The 14836-nt window shown below is 37.1% G+C and overlaps 2 protein-coding genes across 3 annotated transcripts in view; one reads left to right on the top strand and one right to left on the bottom strand.

The window, feature by feature from the left end:
• Nucleotides 1-14836, top strand: part of aak1b (AP2 associated kinase 1b) — a 75674-nt gene that overhangs the window by 8994 nt on the left and 51844 nt on the right. The window lies entirely within an intron of this gene.
• On the bottom strand, nucleotides 4705-13075 carry adrb3b (adrenoceptor beta 3b). Of its 2 annotated transcripts, none has more exons than XM_079599947.1 (3): nucleotides 12925-13075; nucleotides 10427-11734; nucleotides 4705-6716 (listed from the first exon to the last, which is right to left on the bottom strand). In XM_079599947.1, the coding sequence occupies exon 2, from the start codon at nucleotides 11633-11635 to the stop codon at nucleotides 10463-10465; it is 1173 nt and encodes a 390-aa protein (XP_079456073.1). In that variant the 5' UTR covers nucleotides 11636-11734; nucleotides 12925-13075; the 3' UTR covers nucleotides 4705-6716; nucleotides 10427-10462. The 2 variants fall into 2 exon arrangements, with proteins under 2 accessions (XP_079456073.1, XP_079456074.1); XM_079599948.1 differs by having other exon boundaries at nucleotides 10427-11647; nucleotides 12925-13052.

Here is a 14836-nt window from a genome sequence, read left to right on the forward strand (position 1 = left end):
GAGAGAGAGAGAGAGGAGAGAGAGAGAGGTAGCTAACAATTGGGGTGTGGTGCTTTGCTGCTTGTGCATCATAACAATAGATGTTCCCTGGGGGCAAGAAATGCCTTCTTCCATCATTCCACATACATCATTCAACTCAGCTCCTGCTTACTCCTTTACTCCTGAGTATATAGAAGTCTGAATGGATGATCAGAAGGTTTGTGCATTGAAGGGACATTGAGAGAAGACTTACTGTGAGCGCTCTTCACTTGAACTCTATACCTGTTTTCCTGATGAACCTGCACACCTTGAGCTGCATCTGTTCAAAGAACACTGCATCAATGAAATAGGCACATGCGTGCAAAAATAGCAGGTGAAATGATATTATTTTGACACTGACTGAATTCAGGCAGAGGAGAAGGTACCACCTGTGCCCTATATCAGTCTCTGCTGAAGATTTAGAAGTATTGAAGGTTTTTTTATTCTGTTGTTGTTGTTGTTGTTGTTGTTGTCTGTGGTGGTGGTTATCAATTTACAGGAATAGATCACCCAATATGTCATTTTATATATTATATTATACAGTTATTTATTATATATTATATTATACATATACAATTGTCGTCAGAATTATTGGCACCCCTGGTAATATGATCAAAGATGGCTGTAAAAATAAATCTGCATTGTTTTGATCTTTTGATCTTTCATTTGATTCCATGGACCTTTCATTGAAGTAAAATTATTTAAAGTGGGAGGAAACTCACATAATGAAATAAATGTTTTTCTCCCAAACACGTTGGCCACAATTATTGGCACCCCTAGAATTTTTGTTGAGTAAAATATCTCTGAAATATATATTCCCATTAATATATATTTCAAAAATGCACACCAGGGGACTAGGAACATGAAAATGTCTAACTTGTTTCACAGGAGTATAAATACGAGGAAACACAAAGGCCAATAATTCCATTAATCATACATCACAATGAGTAAAACCAAAGAATATAGTTCTGATGTGCAGCAAAAGATTGTTAAGCTTCACAAAATAGAAAGTGGCTGTAAGAAAATAGCTAAAGCATTGAAAATTCACATTTCCACCATCAGCGCAATCATTAAGAACTTCCAATCAACTCAAGATGTTGAATCTGCCAGGAAGATTCGCTAGACACGACTGGAACTTCAAAAGGGACCCGGTTATATGGTCAGATGAAACTAAAGAAAGAGCTTTTTGGAAGCAAACCCACCAGATGGGTTTAATGCAAACATGGAGAAAAAGTACCCCCTAAATATTCTGCTGGACCTTTAATGTTGTGGGCCTATTTTTTTGCTGGAGGTCCTGGACATCTTATACCATGTAATATAAAAAATACAATCAACACAAAAATGTGTCACTGAGCACAAAATGAAGTCCCCTGACCTGAACCCTACAGATAATGAGTGGACTGAACTGAAGAGGAGAAGCACCAACATGGATCTGAGAATCTGAAGGATCTGGAGAGATTCTGTATGGTCAGGTGTTCTCCAAACTCATCAGGCATTATAGGAGAAGACTCTTGGTAAAAGGAGTTTGCAAAAAGTATTTAATAAAAGGGTGCCAATAATTATGGCCAACGTGTTTTGGTAACACAGTCTCACCCCAAAACGTCACATACTGACGGGTCTTGACCATACGGCAACATACGACGAAAAGGGTACCCTTTAACGTCCATGTGTGACGATTCGGGTATGGTTGGGTTTAGGTATGCGTTAGGGTACCGCTAGGAGGCGCTGCTGGTGCGCTTATGTCTGCGTTATAGGGGTACCCTTTTCGTCGTATGTTGACGTATGGTCAAGACCCGTCAGTATATGACGTTTTGGGGTGAGACCGGGCTGGTTTTAGAGAAAACTCCATAATGTGATTTACCCTCCACTTTCAATTCTTTTACTGCAGTGAAAGCTTGGAATTTTTCGAATGAAAGATCAAAAGTAGGCTATAAACAATGCAGATTTATTTTTGATCATATTTACCAGGGGTGCCAATAATTCTGACCACAACTGTACAGGGCTCACTGAATGTAACAAAATCAGAATCATTCTTGCATTTCGATGCTTAGTTGTCTGGTCACTTGGCTCTTCAAAAACTTGTCCCGGACATGTGTTAATGTCGAGCCCTGATATATATCATATAGGCTATACTTTTTTAATATTTATATATTTCCTTCTTTTTATATATGTTTGTATATAATATATGTGTACATGCATTATGAAACAACACCATGTTTTCATGAGAATTGCTTGAGAATGTTATTTTGAAGAGAGGCATATGGTGTAATTATCCAAAGATTAAGGCAAGGACAAATTAACGAATATTAATAACCACTGAGACAGCTGATGAGAATTATTACAACCTGAAGGGGGCATTAATGAACCATAAATGCATTTAATTTGACATATTTTGGAAAAATCAGTCAACTACATGGCCAATCTTTACTCTTTGGATTTGTTCTAGACAGACAGGCAGTCAGACAGATAGTCAGACAGACAGACAGCTTGGATGAGCCGACTGAGTGCATGTATTGTGCGAGGGCAGTGCTGTTGCATCAGGACAGGAGTATGAATCCGTGATGAAGAGAGCAGGGCTCTATACTCTGATGAGGAAGCATTGTGCTGCTTCCCGTGAGCAATCACACCTGTGGTTTGTTCAGGCTTTTATGCCTGCTGGGCTATATATACATTTTACAGAAAGCGAGAGTAATTTTCAAGAAGCTTTTTCCTCTCTAAAGCAAACATTAGGCTAGGCCTAACTAAAGTGATGAGAGAAAGAGAGGCAGGCTTCTCTTTCAATTTTTTTTAAACAACATGTCAGCTCAGACTAAACGTGTCTGTGGAATAGCCTAACTAATAGGAAGCTAACATTCTAAAAGGGTACCATGCCTTCTACATGTTGTGTATCTATAATCATAATGAAAGAAATGGGAAAGCTGCTTTAGAATTGTAGTTTGAATGTGAAGTTATTTTAGTGGCATTGGTGTCAGGAAACTTAGTTAAAAGAATGACTTTTTTTAACGTATTTTATATATCTGATTTGGTCCATTTGTACAATTTCACCTTTTCCATAATGTCACGTTATGCAAAAAAATCTGTTTTGACCTCCCTTGCCTATATGCTTAGTGCTGTGTTTAACTGCAAACCTGAATCTAACTGATGGAGTTTTTTCTTTTTCTTTTTTTTTTTATGCGTGTAGTTGTCTTTGGTCCTGTCCTATGATTTTTACTGTTGATTTGTCTGTAAAACTGAAAATACTACGATAGATATAAGAAAAAAAAGGAAAAAGAATAATGACTTTTTAAAGGATGCTCTTGATCGATCGTCTGATAATCACTTCCTATGCAACGATTGATGGTTTCTCTACTTGTCTATCACATAAACGGATCAGATTGTGATGAGTGATGATGCATAAAAACAATAGCCTGAAGATTTCCTGTCATTACCGGTGTGGTTTTTATAGGTCTTGAACATTTCTTTAAAAGAATAATTTGCCTCATTTCAAACCGGAGGTCGCATTTTTAGCATTTGTTTATTATTAAAATGTACTTAAACCATTCAAATGGAATCCAGAAACATTTTAACGGTAAACACAGGATTTGGTAAAAAGATCACATGAAATTTGAGAAAAAAATTAATTAGCCTATTTATTAAATGTATTAAATATAAATGATATATAAAATTTCATAGGGCACAACATTTTTTTTTTTGCTAAAGTTTTAATAAATTGCTGTTAAATTGTATAAGTTTTATGATTTAAAATAAGTATACTTGCTTTTGGATTAATAAAGTGTATAATTAATAAAATAAAATAAACGGAATAAAAAAAAAAGAAAGAATTTGGGAAATAATAAAACGGATTTCAGGGCCCTACTTCGTACACAATAACGGTAACATTCAATGGATCATTTTTGAGAAGAAAATTAACTCAACCTTATTAATTATTCATGCCCCAGTGCATGATGGGAACATTTTTCTACAAGCTTGAATTGAGTACTAATATAGAACTTACTTAGTTTTTTTAATTCTTGCCTGAACAAATTATTTAATGTAGAAATAATTTTTTAGAAGCCTATTTACTTCACCACATAATAATTTTTATCAGTGTGTATCCAAAAAGTTGAGCAATTGTCAAATAGTGTGTTTGTAATGTAACAAATAGGTCTACTAGTTAGCTTACGGTAAGTAGGTTTGGCAAAAGTGTGTTTTCTAAATTCTTGACCTTATTCACTCTGTTAAGTTGTTGCTCAATGCGAATCCAGGGGGACGGTGTTATGGACTCTGCAAGATTTGAAAGCTGATGCTATTCATTATGCTGTTTATATTTTCTTGTGATTCAACCATTGGCCTATTTTAGCAGCACTCACGTCGAGGAATGTCATATGATGCTGGAAGAGTAGCGTATGCTAGCTCATGATTAATGCTAAAACTATATTTTTGGCTTTCTTTGTAGAGTGCATTCGTAATAAACTATTGCTTTGAAATTTCAGGGATGTGAACTTTAGTATGCATGAGCATGACACAAATGAATTCAGGATAGTCTGGATAAAGTCATAAGTTTTTCACATTTGCAGTTGTCAGTGTGTTTCTTCTCATGTACACTTTCAGATGAGAATGGAATAGCACACTGCTTTCTGCATACTGAGCCAATACTACCAATAATAAAAACAAAAGTATGTGAGACAGTACCTTTCTAAATTGTTTCGTTCTTCTAAATCCTTTTATTTGATTTTTATAAATACAGTCATTTTGCATTTTTAATCAGAATTGTATCATTTTTAAAAAAAAAATCAGCAAAGAAAAATCAATTAATCAAATCAATTTAATAAGTTAAACAAAAGATGGCTGATTTTACTTACAGTTCATTTACACATAAAATGGAAAGTCATATAATGCACATATTGTGGGATATGGTATTTTGTTCAGTTGTGCATATTTTGCACAAGGAAGATCCCTAAAATGCAAGCAGTTACTGCAGTGCATGCAGAAATGATTTGAATATTGTGCCATTTCAAACTTGTTCCTCCGGCAGGTGCTTTTCAATGGCATTAGCATGCCGGCTGTGCAGAAACCTCCAGAAGGTAAAAATTATTATTCAGCAAAAAAAAAAAATTTTGTATAAAGGTCCTCATATTGATTGTCAAGGGCTTGCATTCGCCTTCAGATTGGCACATTTTTGCATCTCATTTCGAAGTAAAGCCTCAGGATGCTCATTTCAGACCGGTGAGTCAGAGCCTTGGAAAAGACTAAAGCAGAAGTTGCAAAATGATGTTCTGACCTTTTGTTGAGTTTGCAGTTAATTACAATGCTTCCACCATTTGTATAGTTGTGGAGTTGAGCTTCATCAAACTAATGCATTTGATGTTTTCCACAAGACAATGACAAGCAGAGAGAACAGACTCAATTCAAATGACTCATTTCCCTTGTGACGCCTGATTTGAATTGATAAAAACATGCGAAGTAACAGCTTGTTATTCGGAAATCAAATATTTCCATGTAGCTCTTCGAGATTGCTCCATGAAAAACACTCCGCATCAAGACTTTGAACATAGATACTTTTTTTGTAAATATATTACAAAGTGCATGCATTTATTCATTCTGCTTCAAATGTCTGTACAAGGTTTTTTTCTTGTGAGGATAAAAGTTTCAGAGTCAGGATCAAAGAAGCGAGTGAAGGTGACTCGCAGCGCTCGGATCAGAAGATGAATAGAAGTTTGTCCTCGCCACCAACCGCACCGATGCCAGCGTGCATTCACATTTGATCAAAACACCAATATCACAAACCAAACACTCAGACATGCAACTGTTCAATTGTCATGATTTGTTTGGCCGCAGTTGCATATTTATAAGCCAAACGCTTTGGCACTGCATTCATCTGGGCTGTTAGCTTGGAGCTGAAGTGTTGAAACCGAACAGATGCTTAGATGTGTGGCACAAACAGCCAGTGAAATGTCCATCTGATCCACTCCAGAGTGCGTGCAGCGTCCAAAAAGAAAGCTTTGCCACACCTGCTGATGAAAAAATGACCATAAATGTTTCCCATGAAACTGTAATTTAGATTGTTTTTATTTGAATGATTTGTCTGTTTTTCGCCAGTCGTTGTGGCACGTGTGCATTTTGGTGAATTATTGCAATGAATATTCCATGTACTTCTGGAGAAAAAGAAGAATTCCAATCATCCTTTTCCGATTGTCATTTTTCCGCTGAGGTTGGAAATGTTTCTTTAGCACCATTTTTGGAGCTATTTGAAATTATGAAGAAAAATGAACTATTATGGCACCATCCAAGGCCAGCTTGTGCGATGTGCTCATTGTGTTCCTATATTTCCAACCAACGGCCAATCGACTCTCTAATTTATTTAATCACCAATGGCAGTCTGTTTTGGACCCTGATCATTTTTCATTCAAATTCATCTCTGGAGGCCAATTGAACTGTTTTGTTTGTTTATATGATTGTAAGGTAAAGAGATGGCATTTTAGGACTTCAACTTTCAATCAGAAGTTCAAAAAACACACTCTGCGTGATCATTTTTTATGTCACGGTTTGATCTCAATATAATTTTTCCGCTTTGTTGCTCTTCACTATGAAAATTGGTCTATTTTGCCTTCGCTCTGGTGTGAATGTAAGACAGTCGGGGTCCGCGTGAACAGCATGACGTTAGAGTACAGTTGATTCCCTTGAAAAGCATAGGATCTGTTTCCAATCTTCAATGTTCCCTGTGGGAGGAAAATAATTATGAAATCATTAGACATTTGATCTGGAAGAGAACAGAGAGCTAGTGTGTGTGTTTCTGTGTGGCCTGGTACTTGTATGCGTTGTTTACGCACAATATGTATTTTTCTATCAACACACGTCGTTTGTGACATCAGAGGGATTATGCTGAAATGTTTCTCAGATGTGTTTGTGTCTGCAGTGTCTCAACGTGTTCTTTTCAATCACCATAAGTACATGTGATTTAGTACACTATAGTGTCTTATCCCCTGTGGCGTAAGATGTACACTCTTTTAAAAATGCTGGGTTAAAAACATCCCAGGTTGGGTTGAAAATGGACAAATCCAGCGAATGTGTTGTTTTAAGTCAGCGGTTGGGTTAAATGTTTGCCCAACCTGCTGGGTAGTTTTATATAACTTAACTATTGTTTAAACATTAGTGTATTTCTTTTTTTAAATGAACCCGAAGTATGTTGAAAATTAACATTTGTTAATCCGTTTAATAAATGAACATTTATTCATACGTTTAATGAATAATAATTAAACAATAAACATTTAATAACCTTTTGGTTATTATTGTTGCCTCAAGTTATTATGTGTGTGATTTTTAATTTCCAACCTATTTTTGGGTTCATTTTAAACCAGCCATATAGTAATTTTTAAACAATAGTTGGGTTAAATAAAACTGCACATTCCAACGTTTAACCCAACCGCTGGGTTTGTCCATTTTCAACCCAACTTGGGTTGTTTTTAACCCAGCATTTTTCTGAACCATAATTCTGATCCAGACCAGAAATATTATAATCTGTGTGCCAGATTCTGCTGTCTCTACTCACTGTAATGTTCCCTCAGTTCTTTGATTACCGGTATATTAATCATTTATTAGTTGTGCTTGCTAAAGCTATTGCTCATTCACAAACTTTAATTCTTTCATTTTCATTTCATTATATCTATAAAATCATGCAGCTTGTGTTATATTCTTTTTGTGACTGAAAAATAGCCATAGATTTACATGATCATAACCATCTTTTTTTGTAAAAAAAAAAAAAAAAAAAAATGAATCATTTAATCATCAAAAAATCATTTATTTGATCAAAAATACAGTAAAAACATATCAAATATTGTGTGTAATAGTATTACAATTTAAAATAACTATATATATATATTTTAAAATGTAATGTATTCTTGTGATGTATCATTACTCCAGTCTTCAGTGTCACATGATCCTTCTAATATGCTGATTTGCTGCTCAAGAAACATTTATTTTATTCTGCTCTATTCATTTTTATTTAATTTGATATTTTTCTGCCTAATTCTTTAATGAGAAAGTTCACTTAAACAGCATTTATTTGAAATAGAAATAATTTGTAACATTTTAAATGTTTTTACTGTCACTTTGATCAATTGAATGTGTCTTTGATAAATAAAAAATAGTATTAATTACTGACTGAGCCCAAACTTTTGCTCAGTAGTGTATCACAAACCTAAACATACATCACAGTAACTGTTCGTCTGACATTACAGAAGAATGTCAACTCCTTTCTGTAACTGTTTTTTCGTGAATCTTAAAAGAACCGGTTCATAAGAGTCATTTGCTTGCTAATCGGGCATGACAGTTCACACTGTGTTTGTTGTTATTTGTAGGAAACACTAAGCTTTGCTGACCAGATTAAAAATGACTGTTTCACATTTTTACTTTCGTCGAAGTAATCACTTCTCCCTTCTTAGCTCAGAAAATTTAGAAATCTTGTTTAGCCTAATAAAAAAAAAAGAAGCTTAGATGCACAAAAGATGAAAAACGTATTTAATCAAATACAACACACACATATATATATATATCACGCAAGCACTCAAGGCCTCTCCAGCATCATGAATCAGTCACAGCACTACCTCTCCTATTATTATCTCACATTAATGAGGTCATGAACACTTAAGATCCATGGGTTTCCCACCCTTAAGTATTCGCACACACACACACACATGCACACACACACACACACACACACACACACACACACACACACACACACACACACACACACACACACACACACACGCACACATGCACACACACACACACACACACACACACACACACACACACGCTCACTTCAGAATGTCTCTGCCAACTCATTTCAGCCACTTCAGAAACCTCTTGAATTGTATTGTTCTAATCAGTTTTGAGGGTCTGATATCACCCGAGGAGTATTTTAAAGGATATGAGGTAAAGGATAAGAGGTTTAATCTAGCTAAGTACTTTTCACGTCTATCAAGATTGGAATGAAATGCATCGTGGGACAAATTTTGAAGGCTGCTACTCTGGGTCTCTGTTGGAAAGGAGGAGGTATAGATTTATGTCCTAATTTGTGTAATCATCACCGTCATACTCCAGATCCAGGATAATAGTACATGCAAACGGTGTGGCATGCTGTGACCCAGTGATTCTGAAAAACATTGCCACCAACCAAAAAAAAAAAAAAAAACTTTTTGTGTGGTTGCTTGTTTTTGTTTTTTTGCACATGTCAAATTGTATTGAATATGACCATAGACTGTTTTTAGGAAGATTTATTGTTGTTGTATTTTGCCTTTATTGAGATGTGCTAGAAGAGAAGTGGTAGAAAGAGGGAAAGGTCCCCAAGCCGGGACTCCAACTCAGGTTGCCCTCGAGGCCATCGCCTCCGACGACCATAACATTTTTAAGTTCACTTTTGAGTACACTTGTAATATTAGCTTGAGTTAGAGGTGTTAGTTATTTTGTTCAGTGCATCCATTCATCAAAGAGGAAGTCCAGTGAAACACTGAAATGCTTTCAAATGAATGTGAAAGCGATAAGTTGACAAACCGCAATCTCCACCCACATGGAATTGGTACAGTATTCGTGAGAGTGTCTCATATGTGGCTTTCTCAAAGATAAGCTTGATTGTTAGAGTTCAATCGGTTACACTTTGTGCACTTGTTAAGGTGCACTTGTAATTAACTACATGTACGTTCTATAGAGTTACGGTTAGGGTTTGGTTTAGGGTTAGTTACTTGTAACTATGCATAATTTACTGTTATCACTATAGTAAGTACATGTAGAAGCGTGTATCTACTGTACGTTAGGGTTACACTTTATTTTAACATGTCATTGTTACAGTGTAATCATATATTTAAGTACTGAATAATAATAATTAACAACATGTACTTTCTATAGGGTTAGGGTAGGATTAAGGTTAGGTTGAGAAAATTATGGTGAATTTTTTATTATTAATCATAATATTTTCCAGATCATATTGTAATCATTGCTCTTGGCTTCGGTACAGTAAAAGTGTTTTTTACTATATCATTTTATTTTTAATATCACGTTTTTATATCACACTGTAAAGGAGGAATAAATAGCTGGGGGATCATATGTTTGGGGGTCTTTTGCATCAGTAAAATATTCAGAAGATAATTTGAGCGCTGCTTCAGAACTCAATGGCGTAATGCTATAGGGTGTTGCGAATGCTTGCCAGCGCATTGGTATAAGGTGTTCTGAGTAGTTTTAGCATGTTGTAATGTAGTTTCTAGGGATTCTTGGTGTTTTAAATGTTAATGGGATTCTTTTCCCCAGCAATTTGATCATCCTCAAGGTGAAGATCCAATCACTTAGATAAGTATTAGCACACCCCACCTCACCAACTTGACCGGTTTGAGGCATCGTTCACATTTAATACTTTGAGTTTTTTCGCCCTTACCTTAAACGTCTCTTCTACATTGATCCGTGCCACATTTCAGTCTTCGAGAGCCTGAGTTTCTACCTCTTGTACTTCAAGAACTGTACACATGTCAGAGCACATGTTCCCACCCTCTCCAGTCGGGTCTTCGTGACCCAAGCAATCCATCCTTACAGAACTGTTGCTTTGGATGTATGAGGTGAGGCTCTGTAGATGCTTGTGCATGGACTCGTGATTTAGCCTCTTCGCCAGTTTTTTGCACCCTAGGAGATTCAGGAAGGCGTTGCGGTACTCGGGACTGTGGCAGTAGATGATTGGGTTCAGGCCTGAATTGGCGTAGCCGAGCCAGTTCAACAGGACGAACACGGACCGTGGCGGCACCTCGGGATTAAAGACCTTGATGATATTGAAGAAGAAGAAGGGCAGCCAACACAAAATGAAGATGCCCATAATAATCCCCAGTGTCTTGAGCGCCTTGTGTTCTTTGACATAATGCCTCGTCGACCTCCACCTATAACCTCCAGCTGTTTTGCTTGCAGAAACTGTACTTTCACTAGAATCCTCCATGCCTGTGCTCGGAAAGCGCAGTCTGTCCTTGGTGATGAGTTTCAGCTGTTTGGTCGCGATGGCAAAGACCTTCCCGTACACGAACACCATAATCACGAGGGGCACATAGAAGGACACCACTGAGGAGACGATGGCATAGGTCTGGTTAGTATGGAAATCACAGCACTCTGTGTTATTGTAACAGACTTGCGCATCTGTGGCATTTACATGAGAATAATGGTTCATGATCGGCACGAAGGAAACTAGGGACGACACCATCCACACCATGCATATGATGAAGCCGGCTCTGCGCTTGCCCAGGAGGACCTGATGCTCGAGGGGTCTTGTGACCGCAATATAACGCTCAACGGCGATGGCGCACAACGTCTCGATGCTGGCCGTGACGCAAAGCACGTCCACGGACGTCCACAGGTCGCAAACCGTTTTGCTCAACAGCCACTTCCCGCTAACCAGCATGCTGACGCCCAAGGGCTGGACCACACAGCCCATGATGAGATCCGCGAAGGCCATGGAGATGATGAAGACATTGGTGGTTGTGTGGAGCTGAGGGGTGCGAGCAATAGCCAGGATGACCAGCAGGTTCCCCATCACCGTGAGGAAGATGACCGGCACCAGAGGAAGAACAAGCAAGGGGTATGCATCGCTGGAGTTGTTGGTGCTCATCCTGAGAGGAAGCTTTCGGTGAAAAAGAGAAATGGATTGGTCAATCCCAAAATGCAACAAAAAAAAAATCTGTCGTCCTTTGCGTGCTGGGTTAATGTCCTGCAAGAAACAGATTCCAGGTGAGTTCACGGTCAAGAACAACGGCGGAACGTTTCCACCATCGAGATGGAGATATCAAGGGCTTGCTCATTTTCGAAAGATCATAGGCTTTATAAACATGAGAGATAATTGCGTGGAAACTCCCAGACTGTAAGTTAAGCAAGCTGGGCAAGACTATTTATCTTCATGCACTAGGAGGAGGAGCATTCGCTGGGTAGGAGAACTGGTTGTTAACATATAGCTTTGAGAGACTTCTTGACCCTCCTTCTGACCTACAGTATAATGCATTATTTGTGTCATAATATTTTTCATGTGCTACTTTGAAGTTTATGCAATATATCACAGCAGCAGCTTATTTCAAACTACGTATTTATGTGCTGAAGTGAAACCGACCGGCATGGAAAGTCTGATGCCTTTATGAAGTAATAAAGCAATTTCAGCTAGCTTACCCAGACTTCTTGTCATTTGAGCCATATGGGTCACATGACCCATAATGCATCATATGTGCCATATTTTTTACTTTTTACTGATTTTATTGTATTATTTTCTTAATATTAACTGCGATTTTCATTATTGTTGATGTGAGTTAATTGTTAATGCACTACTCTGCATTTTATGCAGTATAAGGTCACAAAAACAAAAATATTTGCTGCAATGAAACCGGCTGATGTGGAAAGTTTATGCATTATGAAGTAATAACGCAATTTCAGATTGGTCATTTGGGATGATCAAATATCCTCCTGACCCATAATGTATTTGTGCTAATTTATTATTTAATTATTCATGCACTAATCTACATTTTATGAAATATAACTTCACAAAAACAAAGCTGCTGGTGTTTACTTGTTTTTTTTTTTTAAATGTACATGCTGAAATTACACTTACTGATGTGGAAAGTTTGATGCCTTTATAAAGTAACAAAGCAATTTCAGCCAGCTTATTCAGACTACCTCCTCCTGATCCATAATGCATGATTTCTGCCATATTTTGATGCTTTTATTGTAAAATGTTCTTGGTATTAACAGCTATTTCCATTATTGCTAATGTCATTCAATTCTTAATGCACTACTCTGCATTTTATGCATCATATACACCAAAACAAAGCTGCTGCTACATACAGTACCTATTTCAAATATTTCCGTGTTGAAATGAAACCAGTCGATGTAATAAAGCAATTTCAGCCAGCTTACCCAGAAAGGAACTTCCTCTCTCAATTCATCTTGATTAATTTACGCTTGATGAGAAGTTGCCCCAACATTTAAACTCTTATCTTCCATTATCGTGCACTCTTGCTCCGCGCACCTTCCCACGCCTATGTGAACATTATGTTCAGAAGGATGCAGGACGTGTGGTTTGTGGCGGGCACCGTATTGTCAACTTCCTGTGGCAGAATGGCCTTTACAGAAGAACTGTTATAAGGACACGGTGAATGAGAGCATTGCTTTCAGAAATGTCATTGTTCGTGAAATAATTAGGCCAAAAAAGAGAGCAATTATGCATTTCTGTTATAGCCACTGTAAAAAAAAATGGTACATTGTACATTGAACTTGGATGTTTAAGTCATATCAACTTAAATTACATTAAACTGACTTAAAAAATGAGCTTGTATAACGTATAAAAAAGTTGAAAATTGCTTACCTTATTTTGATGAGTTAAAGCAACGTAAAAACATATGTTGTCATAACTTATTGATAATGTCATTTTTTAAGTGTATGTTTTATAACTCTTGAATCAACCAACAACACTCTCTTTACACTTTGTTACAGAACGTTTCTTGTTTCCTGTGTTGCATCTTAGTTTAGGTTTTGTTTACTCTAGATTCACAGCGTATGGTCATGCTATGCATTTCTGTTTGTCAGACAGATTACCCATCATTCATTTGCTTCTGCCCTCTGGCAGTTCTGACAAAGTTTCACAACATTTCACAACGTTTTCAATTTACATCTTGACAGATTGTTTATTAGAGCGGGTTTATGGGAAAATATCACAGAATGGCAGATGGTTTGTTGGGATGTCAATGGTAATAAGGCTACCGAAACCGTCTTAATTGGTCAATGCAGAACACTGACTTGGGAACATGTTAAAGTTTTTTGGGAGCATTTGCTAAGTATTCTTTGATTGTGATGTGTAATTCATACGGTGGCTGTGAAGCACACAGCTTGACATTGATGGACTCTGGCCTCAGGGAAGTTTGCCGCTCGCAATTTCACACACACACACACACACACACACACACACACACACACACACACACACACACACACACACACTATCTGGGTTACTTTGGTTCACTGTGATAACGATAAAAAAGTATAGTTACTTTTTTTAAAAAATCAAAAACTTTCTTGCAAATTGACTACAAAATCTGGGCAAAGATCGCATGGCCTTAAGTGGAAGAGATTTATTCATGCTGTGAGCCATCATTAGCCCGGGAAAGAGAGAGCGCTTTCTGTCATTTGCTGTCATTTGCAGATGATGCTTGGATAATATGGAGATTTACAATCCCGTTCATGTCAGGATGTTTGGTTTTTATACTGTCTTCCACTGCAGAGTCTTTGAACAAAGCCTTTCATTTGTCTAAGAAATTGCTTCCCATGTTGGTCCATCTCTGATAATACAAAAATCATCAAACTTGAACAACACATCTGACGGGGCCAGACAATCTGCTGTAGAACTCAAGATATATAAAAACACACACTACCAAGATTAGACTCCCAAGATCAGTTGAATTTTCCAACTGCACACACGCACGCACGCACACACACACACACACACACACACACACACACACACACACACACACGTTTGCTGGCATCATGGCTGCCATTATCTGTATCTGTTTGTCTCTGGCACTTTCCATGAATATGTTACAAGAAAATTGGTATTAACATTTTCTGTGTATAGGAATATTTAAATCATACAACAGGGCCGGTTGTATAATTTTGTCATAAGTCTGAAATTTTAAACTAACTTGTTTCGATTACTTTTATTTTATTTTAAATTACCAACTAAAAAAAATCATTTTTGACATTTATGTTTTAGTATTTATTTGAACAAATATTCAAACATCAAATCAGTGTTATTTTAGTATCATTTAGATAC

Source organism: Phoxinus phoxinus (assembly GCF_949152265.1).
Source record: "Phoxinus phoxinus genome assembly, chromosome: 23".
Lineage (NCBI taxonomy): Eukaryota > Metazoa > Chordata > Actinopteri > Cypriniformes > Leuciscidae > Phoxinus > Phoxinus phoxinus.